Source organism: Condylura cristata, unplaced genomic scaffold, assembly GCF_000260355.1.
Source record: "Condylura cristata isolate star-nosed mole 26May11 unplaced genomic scaffold, ConCri1.0 scaffold00036, whole genome shotgun sequence".
In the NCBI taxonomy this organism is placed as follows: domain Eukaryota; kingdom Metazoa; phylum Chordata; class Mammalia; order Eulipotyphla; family Talpidae; genus Condylura; species Condylura cristata.
The window spans coordinates 3709886-3726228 of record NW_004567137.1 but is presented as its reverse complement, the minus strand read 5'-3'; the positions used below and the strand labels follow the sequence as shown (position 1 = coordinate 3726228).

Genomic DNA, 16343 nt, shown 5'->3' with positions numbered 1-16343 from the left:
AAGAAAGCACAGTGCTTGTGAGACAGGCTCCCTATTGCACTGTTTTTCCTACCCTGGACCTGGCACGTGCAACGTGTGTGGCTGCACATGCCTGGTGCCAGTGCATGCTATACAATGAGATACATGGCTTCTTTTTTTTAAAAAAAAGATTTATTTATTTATGCAGACAAGAACTGGGTACAGGCCAGAGGTGCAGGGGCAGGGAGAGGACTCACCAGAGACAGAGTGGGGAGCAGAACCGGCAGATCCACTGAAATACACTGCTGAGGGGAGCAGTGGGCGAGTCAGGAGAGGTCTATCTCGCCTTATGGGTCACCTCCCTGGCAGGAATCAAACTCGCGATGTGGTGGCTGAGGATAGCTTCGTAGTGCGGTGCTTTAACGCATTGAGCCACCAGGAAGGGCCCGTGGGTTCTTGGTGCGCCCTCTCTTTCCTCTCTCCTCTCCTCATCTCATCCAGCATATTATGATGCATATATTAATTTTGTGCATTTTAAAAAATATGTCAGAAAAGGCAAAAATAAATCCAAGTCATTCAGCTAAATGTAAATTGAAAGGTCACTGGGCTTGAAAAAAGAAGAAAAAAAAAATGTAGCATTGAACAAATCACAGCCACTGTGAGGAATTTCCAGCTTCACAGGATGTTGGTTAGACTTAGATCGAAGAGTACTGTATAAGGGCTGAAAAGCTGTATCTCTTCTAGACATGTTATTATTGTGGTGATTTATAACAGTTAAGCTTTTGAGTTTTTAGAGACCTTTTAAAGAAAATGGTGTAGTTTCATTAAAACTTTAACTTAGGAAATTCAGCAATAAAATGTGCTGTGGGATAGGCTTTGGAAGTAGAATGTCTACAGATTTGAAACTGTATTACTAAGAGGAATAACTGGCACTACAGTCATCAGCTCTTGATATCTAGTTTAAGGTTTTCAGATAAAGGCTGGGGGTTTATTTGTGATGCACACACCTCTGCACACTCATGGGGCACACACCATAGATCAGCAACGCCCCTAGATCCAACGTATATGTGGCGGCCAGTGAGCCAGAGGGGCTCAAGGTGCTACATATCGTAAGTGAAGTCTTCATTGAACACTTCCTTAAAGCAAAAATCATTAAACATTTTTTGATTAATTATACAGTAAAGCAGCTTGTGACAGATCTTGGAATTGTAATAAGTTTTCTGTGGAATCTCTTTTGTTCTTGGTGAATCTAAGATGTGTGAAGTATGCTGGTTTAGATATTATTTCTAGTTGAATTTCCCCAGGACATTTTGTTAATGACACTAGCTTCAAAAACAGTTATTTTTTTCAGTACTGGTTTTCTGAACCTTAAATAACTTCAAATAATGTTGATGTTTAGATATAGCAAAGGTAGGGATACTAAGCTTAATTATTTTCTTGAAGAGAGGCAAAATAATCTTGAGCCTTTTATTGACTACTCAGTCTGCAATTTATAATTTATAATCTCTGTCAGTTGTGAGTTATAGAAATGTAGCAGAGTATCTGAATACACTTTGCCTTTCCTCCCAGTAATATAAAAATATAAATATCTGAAGAGGCCATTGCTTAACCTATATACATATATATAATACTGTTCCTTTCTTAAGATGTGACAAGGTGGAAATGCTGATTTTTGTCAGTGGGAGAACATGCTAATATTAGTAAAGAGTTTCCCTGGTTGGTCCTCACTGACTCTTCAGCCCATTTTAATCACTAATGTCATGACACTTTTCTTACACCTTCTGTCTTGCTACTTCCCCCATTAAATGAAAATAAATGCCTTTCCCACACTCTCATCTCCTGGTATTGCCAAAGACCAGGCTCTCTCAAACCACATGCAACCAAGCATCTGAGAACCAGTAGGTGTAACTGCCCCTGAAGACTGAAGTTGGCATCAAAAGTCAGCCTGTATCCTAAGTGTTTATAGAATGATTGTTTGACAAACTGTGAGCCACAATAGCTGGGAAACTTAGATGACATATCCACAGGAATATCCTGTTATTTTGCTTAACTAGATATTCTATTTTACACCCAGTGCAAAACTTTAAATGAATATACTTTAAATGAATAAAACTTTAAATGCTTTAAATGAATATACTCTTCCTTGCTATCAGACAGCCCAGTATGGTCAGCAGACAGACCTGGATCTTGTTATAAATCAGTAATAAAAAGAATGGTCCCGGGCCCTCCCTGGTGGCGCAGCGGGTTAAAGCACTGCACTGAGAAGCTAAAGCCAAGCTTCCGCATGAGTTCGATTCCCGCCTGCCCCGGAGGTGACCACATGGCGTGGCAGACCCCTCCTGACCCGCCCGCTGCTCCCCTCAGCAGTGTACTTCGTCGATCTGCCTGTTCTGCTCCCCACTCTGTCTCTGGTGAAGCCTCTCACCGCCCCGAGCCTATGGCCTGTACCCCAGCTCTGTATGCATAATAAATAAATCTTTAAAAAAAAAATAAAAGAATGGTCCCATCGACTCATAAATTATGGGAGTGAGTTGAGGTAGTTTAGTAAAGTACACAGATAGTCTTAGGTTTGAGGCTAACAGCTAAGTTTGCAGTAGTTAAACATTGCTATCCATGTAGCTGAAGGGCTGTGGATGTTTTAGTGGTAGGTGTGGTAGCATACATCTGAGAGGTGTGATTCTGTACCTCCTAAATTACACAGCATTGTAAGCCAATGCCATCTCAAAAAACTCCACCAATGATCACATTATTTAAAATCCCCATTTAAGCAGTTCACCTACTTGTTTACCTGTAGAAAATAAGTAATAAAAAGATAATCCATAAAAGTTCATAGTTGGGTCCCCTCACTCACATCCCTAACTAGGCAAGTGGTTTTATAGTCTGGTTACTTAGTAACACTGAGATTCATTGTTTTTATTCAGAATTTTTCAAGTCGAAACTAATTCTTAGGTGGTTGTAAAACAAAACAGTGAAGTATGTAAAGCACCTACTGTGTGCTTTTTACAGTAGAAATACCCCGTAATTGGTAGCTACATGATTGGCAACAAGAAATAATTCTGTGTAGTTAGTTTCCTAAAAATGACATGCTTCCTAAGTGTGCATAAAAAAAAAATCCTTTTCTTCCTTTCCTTTTTCTCCTTCTTACATTCTTTTTTTCTCTTTCTTTCTTAGATTTATTGAGGTAAGTTGGGTTTATAATTCTTGGGTATAGGGTTATATCCTTCACAGGTGTGTTATGACACCACACCCACTGCCAAGGCACCCATAACCCTCCCCCACCGTCTCCTGCACCCTCTCCACACATTGCTCTCATCTTCCACCCTTCTTCTTTGGGGGCCTCTGTTCTTCAGTCAGGTTCCTTGAGTTTGTTTGGGTTTGGGTTTGTTTGTTCCTTTGTTTTGCTTCTTTTTGTCCCACACATGCATGAAATTATCCGTATCCAGCGTTTGTCTTTTTTCCTTGTGAGTTATTTCACTGAGGATCATCCCCTCTGGGTCCATCCATATTGTTGCAAGTGGCAGGAATTCATTTATTTTTTAATAGCTAAACAATGTTAAAACACACACACACACCTTTTCAATTTGGGGGGGCACGAAAGTTGGAAATAAATCGCAAAAATTGTTCTGGTTGTCATCTGGCTTGTTTTCAGTCAGGCCCAGTGGGCTGGTGACACATAGCGCTATCCCTCTGTCTCACTGGAATCCTAATGGTGCTGCGGCCTCACAGCTGACCTGACACCAGCCACACTGCTCTCCTTGAGGGAGAGGAGGCTACTGCTGCTTCCAGCTGCCACTTGGGATGTGCAGCTTAGATTCTACATTGGAAGCTGCTACTTTTGTCCAGAAGGGAGGTAAAAGGAAAGCACTGAAGTTCATTAAGTCAGTAATCAATTTCAGACCTTCAAGTAAGTTTGCAGAGACTGGCAGTTTACAAGGGGAGTGAATGACAACGGGTGTATAATTCTGAGGAAATCAGGCAGGGTGTTAGACTTGCTTTCAATGAGGAGTAGGCTTGGCCTATAAATGATCTACATTTATAGGCTACATCATGTATTTTTTAATAGTATTCTGAATGTGAAAATGACCACATCATCCAAAGTAGATATAAATACTCCAAAAATGATGGTTTCATTTCTTAGTGGTTTCACTGAACTTTGCTGTAAGTGCTACCAAGTTGGAGGTATTTGGGCATACGAATAATCAGCTTTATTGATTTGCTCCGTGACTTTAGGCAAGCACTAATCTATTCCTGATCATCCTTATGATCTGGCACACAGTAGGTGCTTTTAAACTATCTCACATTGTGGATTCATGAGTTTACCTGTTCATGTCCCAGGTATATAGTAATCAATCCTGCCAGGCACTGTTATGGAGATTTGTCAGGGCTGGTTGGGGACCCCCACATGAAAGATGAAAAGCTCTTTTTTTTTTTTTTAAGATTAATTATGCATACTGAGCTGGTGTACAGGCGAGAGGTTGGGGGTGAGAGGATTCACCAGAGACAGAGTGGGGAGCAGAACAGGCAGATCAGCGAAGTGCACTGCTGAGGGGAGCAGCGGGCGGGTCAGGAGGGGTCTGCCACGCCATGTGGTCACCTCCGGGGCAGGCGGGAATCTAACTCATGCTAAAGTGGCTTTAGCTTCTTGGTGCTGCACTTTAACCCGCTGCGCCACCAGGGAGGGCCTAAAAGCTCTTTTAATAACACATACACCATGCAAAGAGAGTTCACAATTAGCCCAGCATCTCTATAAACAGTTATTTCAAATGCAAATACCTCAATGGGGAAAATGCCTTATTTGTCAGCTGGGTTGCAGAACTTTAAAAAGAAAGAGAGGAGCCTAAGCCTTGCTTGGAAAATAAGAACAATTTAACTTCTGGAAAAGACTTCACAGCTTGGGGCGCGGCAATGACTATTTTGGATTAAATTGTCTATTAATTAAACTCAAATGATTTAAACATTCATCACCTTGCATTGCACCTCTCAGAAAACAAAAACAAAACCAAAAGAATCCTGGGGTTCTGAGTGCGAAAACAGAACACCCAGGCGCTCCCTCCCTCTCCTCTACCTCTCACTCTCAAAGTGCAAAGGATTTCGGAGGGACCCAGGCCGGTTCTGCAGGGGGGGTGGGGGGTGAGGGCAGGGGGTCCAGTGGCGAGACAGCTGGCTTCTGCCTACAGGCTCGCTATGAGTCCTGGCGTGTTGGCAGTTAGCGACCCCCCTCGACTCCCCCTAAGCAGCGGGCTCCTTGTGGCCTTTGGAGGCTCGGGCGAGTCGGCTCCAAATGTTTTCCATATTTGTTCAGCCTCCGTAATTCGAATACCAGGGCAGGCTCAGCCCGCCCCGTGCCGGCCGCGCGCTCCCTGCCCAGCTCGCAGCGCACGCACCCACCCACCCCGCAGCGGCCATGGGCAAGGACAAGCAGCGCCGTGGCCAGCAGCGGCAGGGGGGGCTTGCCACGGACGCCACCAGGCTCGACGACATGGGACCGAAGAAGGGCAAAGGGGCCCCCAAGGAGTGCGGGGAGGAGGAGGCCCAGAAGTGCTGCGGCTGCCGGTTCCCGCTGCTGCTCGCCCTGCTGCAGCTGGCCTTGGGCATCGCTGTGACCGTGATGGGCTTTCTCATGGCGAGCATCAGCTCCTCCCTGCTAGTCAGAGACACTCCATATTGGGCTGGGATCATTGTAAGCATCAAGTCTGGTTTGCCAAACAGGAATGCAAAGCCGCATGGTGGAGTTAAGACTAACCCAACTGCATGGGCCCTTCCCAGGCTTCCTCCTAACACTCTCTGCTTGGTGACCGATGCCTGCCACACTGGGCTTGAGGGGCGAGGAGGGCTGGGAGGATGTACCCCTCTCCTGCTGGGAGGACACGTCCTGAGGGTCTGACTTGCATGTGCAGAGCTGGGCAGTGGTTCTCAGGGGGCTTACTTGGGTCACAGGCAGCAGCCTCAATAACAGCAGATTCACTTCAGCCTTTTCCTCACCCTAGTCCTGGGGCCCCACCCCTGTCCTGGGGCCCCACCCCTGTCCTAAGTAAGTAGCAAAAAGTGAGGTCAGTCCAGCTAGTGAAAGCAGGTTAGAAAAAAGTCTGTACTTGGAGCTATCATTTTGGGTAGTAGTGATTTTAATTTTTAGACCTGAGGTTCTGTTAGAGAATTTTATAAGCAGTGCTCCAGGCAGGAAAGGCGCACACAGCAAGCCAACCTTAATCCACTGGCGTCTAAAGTGGGCTAGGCCAGGGCGTTGGCCCTGTAGAAGCATATTTGGGACTTCCCCTAATGCATGTCCTAAGTGGAACACTGCTCAGCTGTGGAGAGAGTGTTGAAACACACAAAGTTCTTGGCTTCATTCAGTGGATTCTTGAATGAGAAGTGGGCACCATGTATAGAGCACCGACTGTGTGCTGTCCCGCTAGTGGCCTTATGGCTGGTAATGCTAATCCCTCATCAGTCTTACGGATTAGTTATTTATCATTCCTGTTTCTCAAAAGAGAACAGAGACCACCACACTCCTCCAGGGTCATGAGTTGAGGAGGTCAGCAAATAGGCCAAGTTGGTGTCTTTTGCATTGGACTGCAGCTTTTTACTCTCTGAGCCAGAAGGCCACCCCTAATTCCTCTCTAGTTTCATGTTATATTGCATTATGTTGCCTTCCAACTTAGCAAAACCATGTGCCTTATTTCACTGGATCAGTGAAACAGAACTTTGAGGTAGAACTTGTGATTTCTCTGTGAATGTGAAAAAAACATACTAAGAGAAATTAAACTACATTCTCAAGGCCCAGAAAGTGGAAGGTCGGTAGAGACTAGAATGGACACTTCTGCCTTCTGTCTCATATTGCATCATCACTGCTATTATTGACCATAGAAATTATAACTCAGGAAACAACCTTCAAAATAATTTTGTATCAAGGGCAGGTGTTAAAAACACCTGATAAATATGCATCAGTGCAGGTATTTTCTAATTAAGATTATTTGAGCTCACAAATTCTAGAAGAGTATTTTAAAAGTTCTAATGTGTATTGAGAATTCCCATGAAATTATCATGATTGGAGTTTTCTAAATTAAGTGCTTTTAAAAATAGCGTGTTACTAAGATATACCAAGTATTTTAGTTATTTCAATAACTGTCAAGATTCTCAGAGGGGAGAAGTAATTTCTGTCCTTTAGGACTGGGAAACTTGAAAGAAAAACAGAATGAAATTCTTTAATTTAGTGGGTTTTAGCTATCATTTGCATATCTGTTTCTATCATTCATTTCAACTTTAAAATCCAAAATCAACCAACCAAACAAAGAACCAAATTTGAGGGAAAAAATTGCCATATTGTTTAATGCTTGATTACAAATCATGAAACTGAAATTTTCTTAACCGAGTCACTCTGAAATTTCCTGGGTTTCTATCAGGAACATTACATGCTCCTCATGACCCTGAAGTTCCCCTGGGTGTGGTGCAAAGAACATTCTAGGCAGGCAGACCTTTCTTCTTTCCAGGTTATCATCCTGGGAGGGTTTGCTTGAAGTTTGCTCATCGTGTGTAGTCCTGGTAATATTTATAACCATGCTATCTTTCCAAAGAGAATAAATAGCAAGCAGAGCGCTTAGTGGAGATTCCCGAGATACCTGAGGGTCTCTGAGGAGCCAGGGGAGGACACACTGTCCTCCTAGGGACAGTGTGGGTGCTTGCTGTCCTCCTCACAGGTCTGTGGATGTTCAGGGAGGCTCCTCAGAGCTTTCAGGGAAGGTCCACACAAGGAGGCGGGGCTGGCAGAGTGCGGATGTATGACTACTGCACCAGACCAGTTATTTATTTGCTGAATACTCTGGGCAAGCTATTTCTTTCGCCTTTCATTTCTTCATTGATAAAATGAAAATGATGATAATTCCTGCCTCAGAGGGCTGTCCTGCAAATTAGCCACTTGCCATATGGTTTAATACTTGGAATAGTGTCAATTCATGGTAAGCATGGATGCCTTAGCTTTTTACAGCAGTTCACGAAGCAATCAGAGATAGTGACCCTCTTCAAAGCTGAAGTGGCTCCATAGTCAATAGTTGCAAATGCTGGGGCTCTTTCTGAGAAAGGCACAGGTGGGTGTTGTCATGTGTGACATTGCGTGTGTTATTACCCAGTTGCTGCTGGTCCAGCCCGCTGCGCACCTTTACTGTATGTATCTCATACTTGGTCTGTGGAAGATGCAATGTTGTGAAATGATGCATGCTTGCATTTCATTGCTGGTCTTTCTTCTTAAATGCAGCCCCCCACTTATTTTTGGGTTTTGGGTGTTTTATATTTTTTTTTTGCCTGCAGTTTTATTGTTTCCAGTTGGCCCATGGCTTGGGGGTGGACTAGTAGTGCTTGAAGGGGAGCCTTTCTGCTAGAGACTCACAGCTGAACCCCGATTAGGACCAACCCACACCTAGAGCCCTCCCCTGACCCAGGCTGTGCAGGTGGGTCAGGAGTCGCCCTCCTCTTGAAGAGCTTCCCCTGCTCACCCAGGACATTGCTTTCTACAAAAGCCTAGAAATGGGGACCCATAGGGAGCACTCGGAGCCTGCAGCTCCAAAGGGGCCCTGGGTGGGTCACCTCTGCAGGACTGCATTGGCTTCATCATGTCCAGGGGTTTTCCCACTCCTCTAGACTGCTTGCGGGTGCTGGTGCCAAAGCCCTGGAGTAGCTTCTTGAGCAGATGCACACCCCACAGCATCCATGTCACATTCTTGTGCTGGGAGTAGGAGCCCAGAGAGAGGTAGGTCAAGAGGCCAGGTGCTTCCTCCACCTGCTGGAAACATTCTGGATTTCTGTGAGTTAATGCTCAGCAAGGAGCTAAGCTTCTCCCTACCCCAAACAGCCTTGGCTGATTCTGGAGGCAGAGGATGGCAGAGATGGTTGCTACTAGAGAAATGGGTAGAGGGCAGTGGTGGAGCAGCCTGGGGTCTGTTCAGCCCAAAGTCAGTTGAAGCCTCTGGGTAGGCTCGCTTGTGCTGCCAGCAGACATTTGCTGTTGCTCCCATCCCAGACTGTTGAGGGGCTCTCAGGTGGCCCATCTCACCTTTCTTTGGTCTCAACCAACTTACTATTTAGCAATCTTAGTGGTATTGGATTACTTCAGTGCTTGCTGTGTTCTGCCTTCTCAGTTATCCTGGAGAACAGGGGCCTCCTCAGGATCTCCTTCCCTAGGGGCTTGGAGTAAATCTGGTCTGGTGTCTCCTGTAGGGAAGCCACAGTGTCTGCCCGACTCAGGAAACCAACAGTACTCACACTGTGCAGGTCACTCTGCGGCGGAGGCCCAGTGGATGGATTCCAGGTTAGGACAGATGCATCCACCCCAGCTGCAGCTCTCAGTGCTTTACTCTTCTATTCCTCTTTATTCTTGTTGCCTTATACCGTAGGGCCCTCAGTTCATTTGAGAACGGTTACTACCCCATTACCTTAGAACTTGAGATAGCCATTCCCATAACAGAATCTGGGTATGTGGTAAATCCACTTAGGTGACTTGGTGAGTAGTCAGTGAACTTCTCATTATAGGTTGGCCCTTGGTGATTTATGAGTAGCAATTTATGTCCAGTGGAATTTTAGGAAAACAAATAGGTATTTTTTTTCTTACCTATCCCTAAATGTTATCTATCCCTCCATCAGAGAGGTGAGCGAAGTCTTTTTACTGCAGTTACAAAGGATTCCTGTAAAGGGATAAATAAAATAAAATGGAGCCATTAGGTGAATATGTAACCTCTAAAATTGCCATTCTTCTCTCAAGATTTTTATAAGTGGCTTGAAATTGTTAAGTTTTGCCTCAGTGACATACAGAGTAAACCAGGATCTTTGGGGATGAGTGTGGCTGGGGCCCGGGTTCCTAGGAAATAGCAGATCATTCTGTATTTCATTCTTGTAATGACTTGAGTGAGTGGAGCAAGTAGGTATTCCACTTGGCCTACTAATCCAAAATTTGTCAGTGACAATTATGTATGGATTGAGGAAATCTAAGAATTTTGGGGACTTTTATTTCTTATTCAAACGAATACAATTCTACTTAGGTAAAACATCATGTGTTTGAACTCTGGTGTCAGTAACATTTGCTGGGGGGGTCCACCACACTAGTTGTGTTAGGTAGACTGGTAGTCGGAGTCTGTGCTGGGAGGGGATGTCCAGATGCCCTGATGCACATGTGCCTTATCGTATCTGACAGTAATGAATACTTGCGATTATGAAATTTCACCTGTACACATAACTCTGAAGCCCATTTGCCTTTCAAAGTATCTCACATATAGTGATTTATTTGCTTTGGCATCTCTACTCTGAAGTCAATTTAGGGACAAACTCTTATTTCTCATCCCCAGTCGGGATGTATAGTACTTGTTAGCTTCTTGGCCCTTACAAGGAATATTCCCATGAAAAGAGGGACTTTCTTTGCCTAATTGTTTCTTTATCTCTCTACACTCTCCATTTGCCCTTAATCCCACCCTGCTGGAATAAAAACCCGGGGATAGATACCACATTAATCACATTAGAAAGATTAAGGAGAGAGCTTAAAAGAACGGGAAGAATATTGCCTTCTTTTAATGTCATTCATAAAACTGTATGAATGCTGTAATGATTAAGAGTCCTGTCAAGATTTTCAATAACAGTTATCACATGTTAACTTACTCTAAGGAATTGAAAAAGCACGTTATTCAGATTTAAAAATCTATTTTTAATCTTGACTTAATGAAAGAGAAAATTGGGTGGTTATTGATCTTAAGTAGAATATGCCCTGAAATTCACAATTAGATAGATGATCTCGAGTAAGGAACCAATATTGTTGTTATCCATAATTTATAAGTAGAGAAACTAAGACATGATGATTTGACTAAGTGATTTGATCAAGATTATGCAGAGAAGCCAGAGAGGAGGAAAGTTTGGCATTAGGGTTTTGGATATCCCCTAAAGTGAGTCAAGAACTTAAAAGTGTTGTCAATTTTCTATATAGGTCTTATTGACATTTTAGAAATTTAATCTGGAGTTACATTTCTAGGAATATATTGCACAGTAATATATTATTTTTCATACTGGAATTTAATATGCTTCCCAAATATAACGTTGCACTTCTGGTACCACTGGGAAATAATTTCTATTATAGCAACTGTCACAGGATCGTTAGGAACTGACAAGTGATAATTACATGGCCTAACTCGATCTCCACTGAGTATATCTAATAAATAATGGTACCTGAAATTACCTTATAGGTACCTGAAATTCTCATAGCTAGTATAAAAAAGGAGTGTATTTTAATTACTTTGGTGAAAGAGATTAATTTCAACAAGTGTATGTACATAAAAATATTCAAGAATTTGGTGACATGTTTCTTGAAAAAATTTTAGGAATACCAAATAGAGAACAAGGAAAGTTAAGACTGAACAATCATTAGATGCTGAGACTACAAGAAGTATGTTCTTACTTCTCCCACTAGCTTGCTTCCAAATCAGCTATTCAGAGGCCAAGGGAATTATAATGAGGATGTTATCTTTGAATCCGCTTTCTTTTCTACAAGAAGAAGAAGCAGGAGTGGGTCCTGATATTTTTCCATCCTGTAGTATGAATATTTCAACTCAGAAAATTAACTCTGGGAACTTGAGATGGCAAAGATCATTCTGATTTGCTTTTTTATGATAGAAATTGGGTACAATCAGGTAATAGAACTATTTATTCACATTTAGTATATATGTGCTTCGGGCACACAATGGTTACCCAATAATTGCTGAATCGAATTCTGTTACTACTAAACAGATCTGCTGTTTGCATTTGTGGATACTCATTTTTTTATCATTGAATTTTTTTTAACATTTAAAAAATTTATTTATGTATCTATTTACATAATTGTTCATTTTACAACGCTTTCTTCCCCTCTCCTCCACCAGTCATCACCATAGCCCCCCACATTCCTCCTTCTTTCTGATCCCTCTCTGACCTCCTCCTCTGTAGGCTCTCTTTGGTTTATAATTGTCTGTTTTTGTTTTGTTGTGTTGTGTTTTGTATTGTAATAACAGTACACTTCCCCCCTATGTTTTATTTCATTCTCTTAAATTCCTTCTATAAGTGAAGCCATTTGATGTTTTTTTTCTTTCTGACTTATTTCACTGAGTATAATCCCTTCCAGCACCATCCACATTGCTGCAAATGGTATGAGTTTATCTTTTTTGATTCCTGAGTAGTATTCCATTATATGTATATACCACTCTTCTTGATCTAATCATCTAGTTTGGGTATGTGGGTTGTTTCCAGGATTTACCTATTGTAACAGTGTTGCAATAAACATAGGGGTGCATGTATCTTTTTGAATTAATGTTTTTGTGTCCTTTGGCTAGATCCCTAGGAGTGGAATTGCTGGGTCTGAGGAATCTCCATACAGTGTTCCATAGTGGTTGGAACCAGTTTGCGTACCCACCAGCAATGTTAAAGAGTTCCTTTTTCTCTACATCCTCACCAACATTTGTTGTTGTTAGTTTTTTTTATATGTGCCATTCTTAGTGGTGTGAGGTGGTATCACATTGTGGTTTTGATTTGCATTTCCTTAATTATAAGAGATATTGAAAATTTTTTTTATACGACTGTTGGCCATTGGCAATTCCTCTTTGGATAAGTGTCTTTTAAGTTCTTCTGCCCATTTCTTGACTAGGTTGTATGCTTTGTTTTTGTTGATTGAGTGAGCTCTTTGTATATCTTTGTGATCAGTCCCTTATCAGTATGGAGTGCAAAGATTTTTCCACTCCCCCCCTCCGCCTGGTTAGTAGGATGTCTCTTTATCTTGGTTAATGTCTCTTTTGCTGTGCAGAGCTTTTCAGTTTTATGTAGTCCCATGTGCTTATCTTTTCCTTCATTTTCTTTGCTTTGGGTGAAGAGTCTTTAAAGATGTCGTTGAGATGTATGTCTTGTAGTGTTGTACCTATATTTTCTTCTATATATTTTATGGTTTCAGGTCTTATGCCCAAATCTTTTATCCATTTTGAGTTGATTTTCATGCATGGTGTGAGGTAGTGGCCTAGTTTCATCTAGTTTTCCCAGTACCATGTGTTAAACAAAATGTCCTTGTTTCACTGTATGTTCTTTGCTCCTTTGTCAAAGATTAATTGTCCATACATGTGTGAGTTTATTTCTGGGCTTTCTATTCAGTTCCATTGGTCTCTGTGTCTGTTTTTGTTCTAGTACCACACTGTTTTAATTATTATGGCTTTATAGTATAGGTTGAAGTTTGGAAGTGTGATATCTCCATTCTCCTTTGTTTTCATCAGTAGAGCTTTGGCTAGTTTTGGTTTTCTGTGGTTCCATATGAATTTAATCAGTGTTTGTTCTATTTCTTTGAAGAGTGTCATTGATATTTTTATTGGAATAACATTGAATTTGTAAGTTGCTTTTGGTAGGATGGCCATTTTAATAATGTTCATTCTTCCAATCCATGAGCAGGGAATATTTTTCCATTTCTTTGTGTCTTCTATTTCTTTTAATAGTGTTTTTTTTTAAAGATTTATTTATTTATTCATACAGAACTGGGGTGCAGGCCAGAGATACAGGGGCAATGAGAGGATTCACCAGAGGCAGAGTGGGGAGCAGAACAGGCAGATTGATAAAATACACTGCTGAGGGGAGCAGCAGGTTAGGCAGGAGAGGTCTGCCACACCATGGGGATCACCTCTGGAGTAGGGATCGAACTTGCACTGAAGTGCTGCGGCTTGCTTGCAGTGCTGTGCTTTAACCCGCTGCGCCACCAGGGAGGGCCTTAATAGTGTTTTATAATTTTCTTCATATAGGTCCTTACAGCTTTTGTTAGGTTTATTCCCTAAAACAAATTTTTTTTGTTTCAATTTTAAAAGGTATGGTTTTCTTGATTTCTTCTTCTTCAGATTGATTGTGTATAGGAAAGCTACTGATGTTGTGTGTTGATTTTGTATCCTGCTACTTTGTGGAACTGGTTGATTGTTTTGAGTATTGTGGATACTAATTTTAAAGCATGGTTTAAGGAATGACATATGTTTGTATTTCCTAATACAGACAGATTTAAATTTATTGATAGCATTTAAACAACTATGAGGTAATCATAAGGAATGTGTTATTACTCCAATTGAGTTATTGGGTCCCAGCAATATTTGAGCATTATTGAGATGTTCTATTTCATGTCATAGAATGACCACAGAATTAGGAAAAAAAAAAAAAAGTCATTTAAATTTCATTTAACATTCCCCCAGTTAGAGTCACTTAGGACATATTGGGACTGAGGTGGCCGAATGCTGAGTATCACCAACCTTATAGACTACAAAGGAAGAATGGTATAGGTTGCCCTAATAGCTGGCCTGACAGTATCAGTTTGCCAACATGATGGCCATTTTCAGTTTGCTTTGAAGAAATGGATGTTATCCAAATTTTTTCTTGCCAATAGCCTTGTCCATGACATCTCTATTCAGGGTGTTCTGTATTTGAAGCCCCTTGCCTATATTGCATTCTTCAGGAGTCACATCAGCATTCAAGGATGCCCATGTGACAGTGTGGCGAGTTCATTTTCTGTGCTGCTGCAGGATATCCAGAAACTGTGGGAATGGGTAGTACGCTTTGATGAGATATCATTTTCAGGGCACAGATCCTGCAAGCGAGAGAAATATTGATCCAAAGAATCCATTGGAATCCAGAGCTGGATGAGTGCTCCTCATTATATTTTAACCCTCTAGTTATTACTCATTGTGAATATTCAAGGCTATGTTTATTATAATATGTTCATAAGCAGAAGCTGAACCTCTTTTTAAAAATGGATATTGGGAAGAGTATTTATAGCATAAACTATATAAAAGCCTCCTTTAGGTGTTTTGAATGCTGCTTCAGATCTCAGTGGATTGAGATAAAACTTGGCAGGATTGACTGTCAGATGCAAGAGAGTTAGGCAACATATTCCATCCATCACCCTGGATTTTAAAGTTCATATGCGTGTACCTACACGTATGGCAGTAACTAAAATGCACTTTTCTTTCAGTCTCAGTTTGTCACACAGGGTCTGGTTCTGGAGAGGGCTCTCTTCCAGCTTCAGATGCCTGTGTGGCTGGGTGTGCTCCCCTGGCTTTCCTTGGCATTGGGTAGAGAGGAGAGATTGCCCTTTCTCCTCTCCTTATAGGGGCACCTGTCCTGCCAGCTTAGGGCCCCACCCATGTGACCTCATTTAACCTTAGTTACCTCCAAAAACCTTATCACTGAATGTGTTCACCCTGGGTTAAGGTTTAAACATGTGATTTGGCGATTAGGGCCCACCGTTCAGTCCCTGGCACTTTCAGTGAGCGATTTCAATTCGAATGATAAGCTTCATGGCTTTCACAGAGTAGTCAGAAGGCTGAATGCTTCTGATGAGGATTTGAGCCAGTGAACTGACACGTGGTGATGCCACAGGGTGGCAGGTGGTGTGGCTTTGTGCTCCTGCAGTTGAGAAACATGTGGAGGAGGAGGAGGTTGTTTTCATGGAGCCTGCAGATTGCTGTTTTTGTCAATTTTCTCTAAAAAATCAAATCAAGGCGATTCAGCTCGTGAGTACAATTCTAAGGTAGCTTAGGCATTTCATCTGCTGCATTAGCTCTTTAAGGCTTAGGAAACACCATTCAGAAATCCCTGCCTCCTTTTACTGCTTGTGTGCCACTCGATGACCAGTTTGGGTGCCACTTGCTGTCCAGCTGGTTGATGTCTTCTCAAGCGAGGAAATGAGGGTGATTGATCTGGTGGTGCTGTGAGGGTTGCCCAGATATTCAGCTCTTTGGTGAGCCTGCCATACTCTGATGCACAATGAACACTGGCTTGGCATTCCTAGAACTCAAGGGAAGCAACCTCCCAGGTCTTCTTTATAATGTACTGTTGTTTACATTTTGGATAAGGGACCTTCTTCATTCTGTGGGGTGGGTCAGAATAAAGCCTTTGGGGTAAAAGGGTGAGAATCCTTCCTCTGGCCCCAGATGTAGCAGCTTTGGTTGATGCCCCCTTGACACGCCATGAAGTGTTATGTAGGATCCTGTTTGTCCAGCTTAGAAATCCTGAACTGGGTTCCACTTTAATCAAATATTGCATGAACCCAAACCCTTCTAGAGGGAAGGGAGAAGCCTGACACATCCAGTGTGATACCTTCCAACAGTTTGCTCTAGTCCCGGTTCCAAAAAGCAAGTAGCAAACAGAAGGTAGAGACATTGTTCCAGAGACTTCCTGGGACCTCTCCAATTTGATTTTTGAGCATGTTTAAAGTTGATGCTCATTTTTTAAAAAAGATTTATTTATTTGTGCATACAGAACTGGGGTACAGGCCACAGACTCAGGGGTGGTGAAAGACTTCACCAGAGACAGAGTGGGGAGCAGAACAGGCAGATTGACGAAGTACACTGCTGAGGGGAGCAGCGGGTGGG

The 16343-nt window shown here is 42.3% G+C and overlaps 1 protein-coding gene across 2 annotated transcripts in view; it reads left to right on the top strand.

Annotated features, from left to right (window-relative positions):
* The window catches only part of SSPN (sarcospan), an 86582-nt gene that overhangs the window by 43692 nt on the left and 26547 nt on the right, over positions 1–16343 (top strand). Inside the window, exon 1 of one of the 2 annotated variants that reach the window (XM_004693200.2) lies at positions 5363–5638. The exons of the other annotated variant lie outside the window; for it this stretch is intronic. Coding sequence (XP_004693257.1) covers positions 5363–5638 — 276 coding nt within the window. Of the gene's footprint in view, positions 1–5362; positions 5639–16343 lie in introns of those variants that run through there. 2 annotated transcript variants of the gene reach the window in all.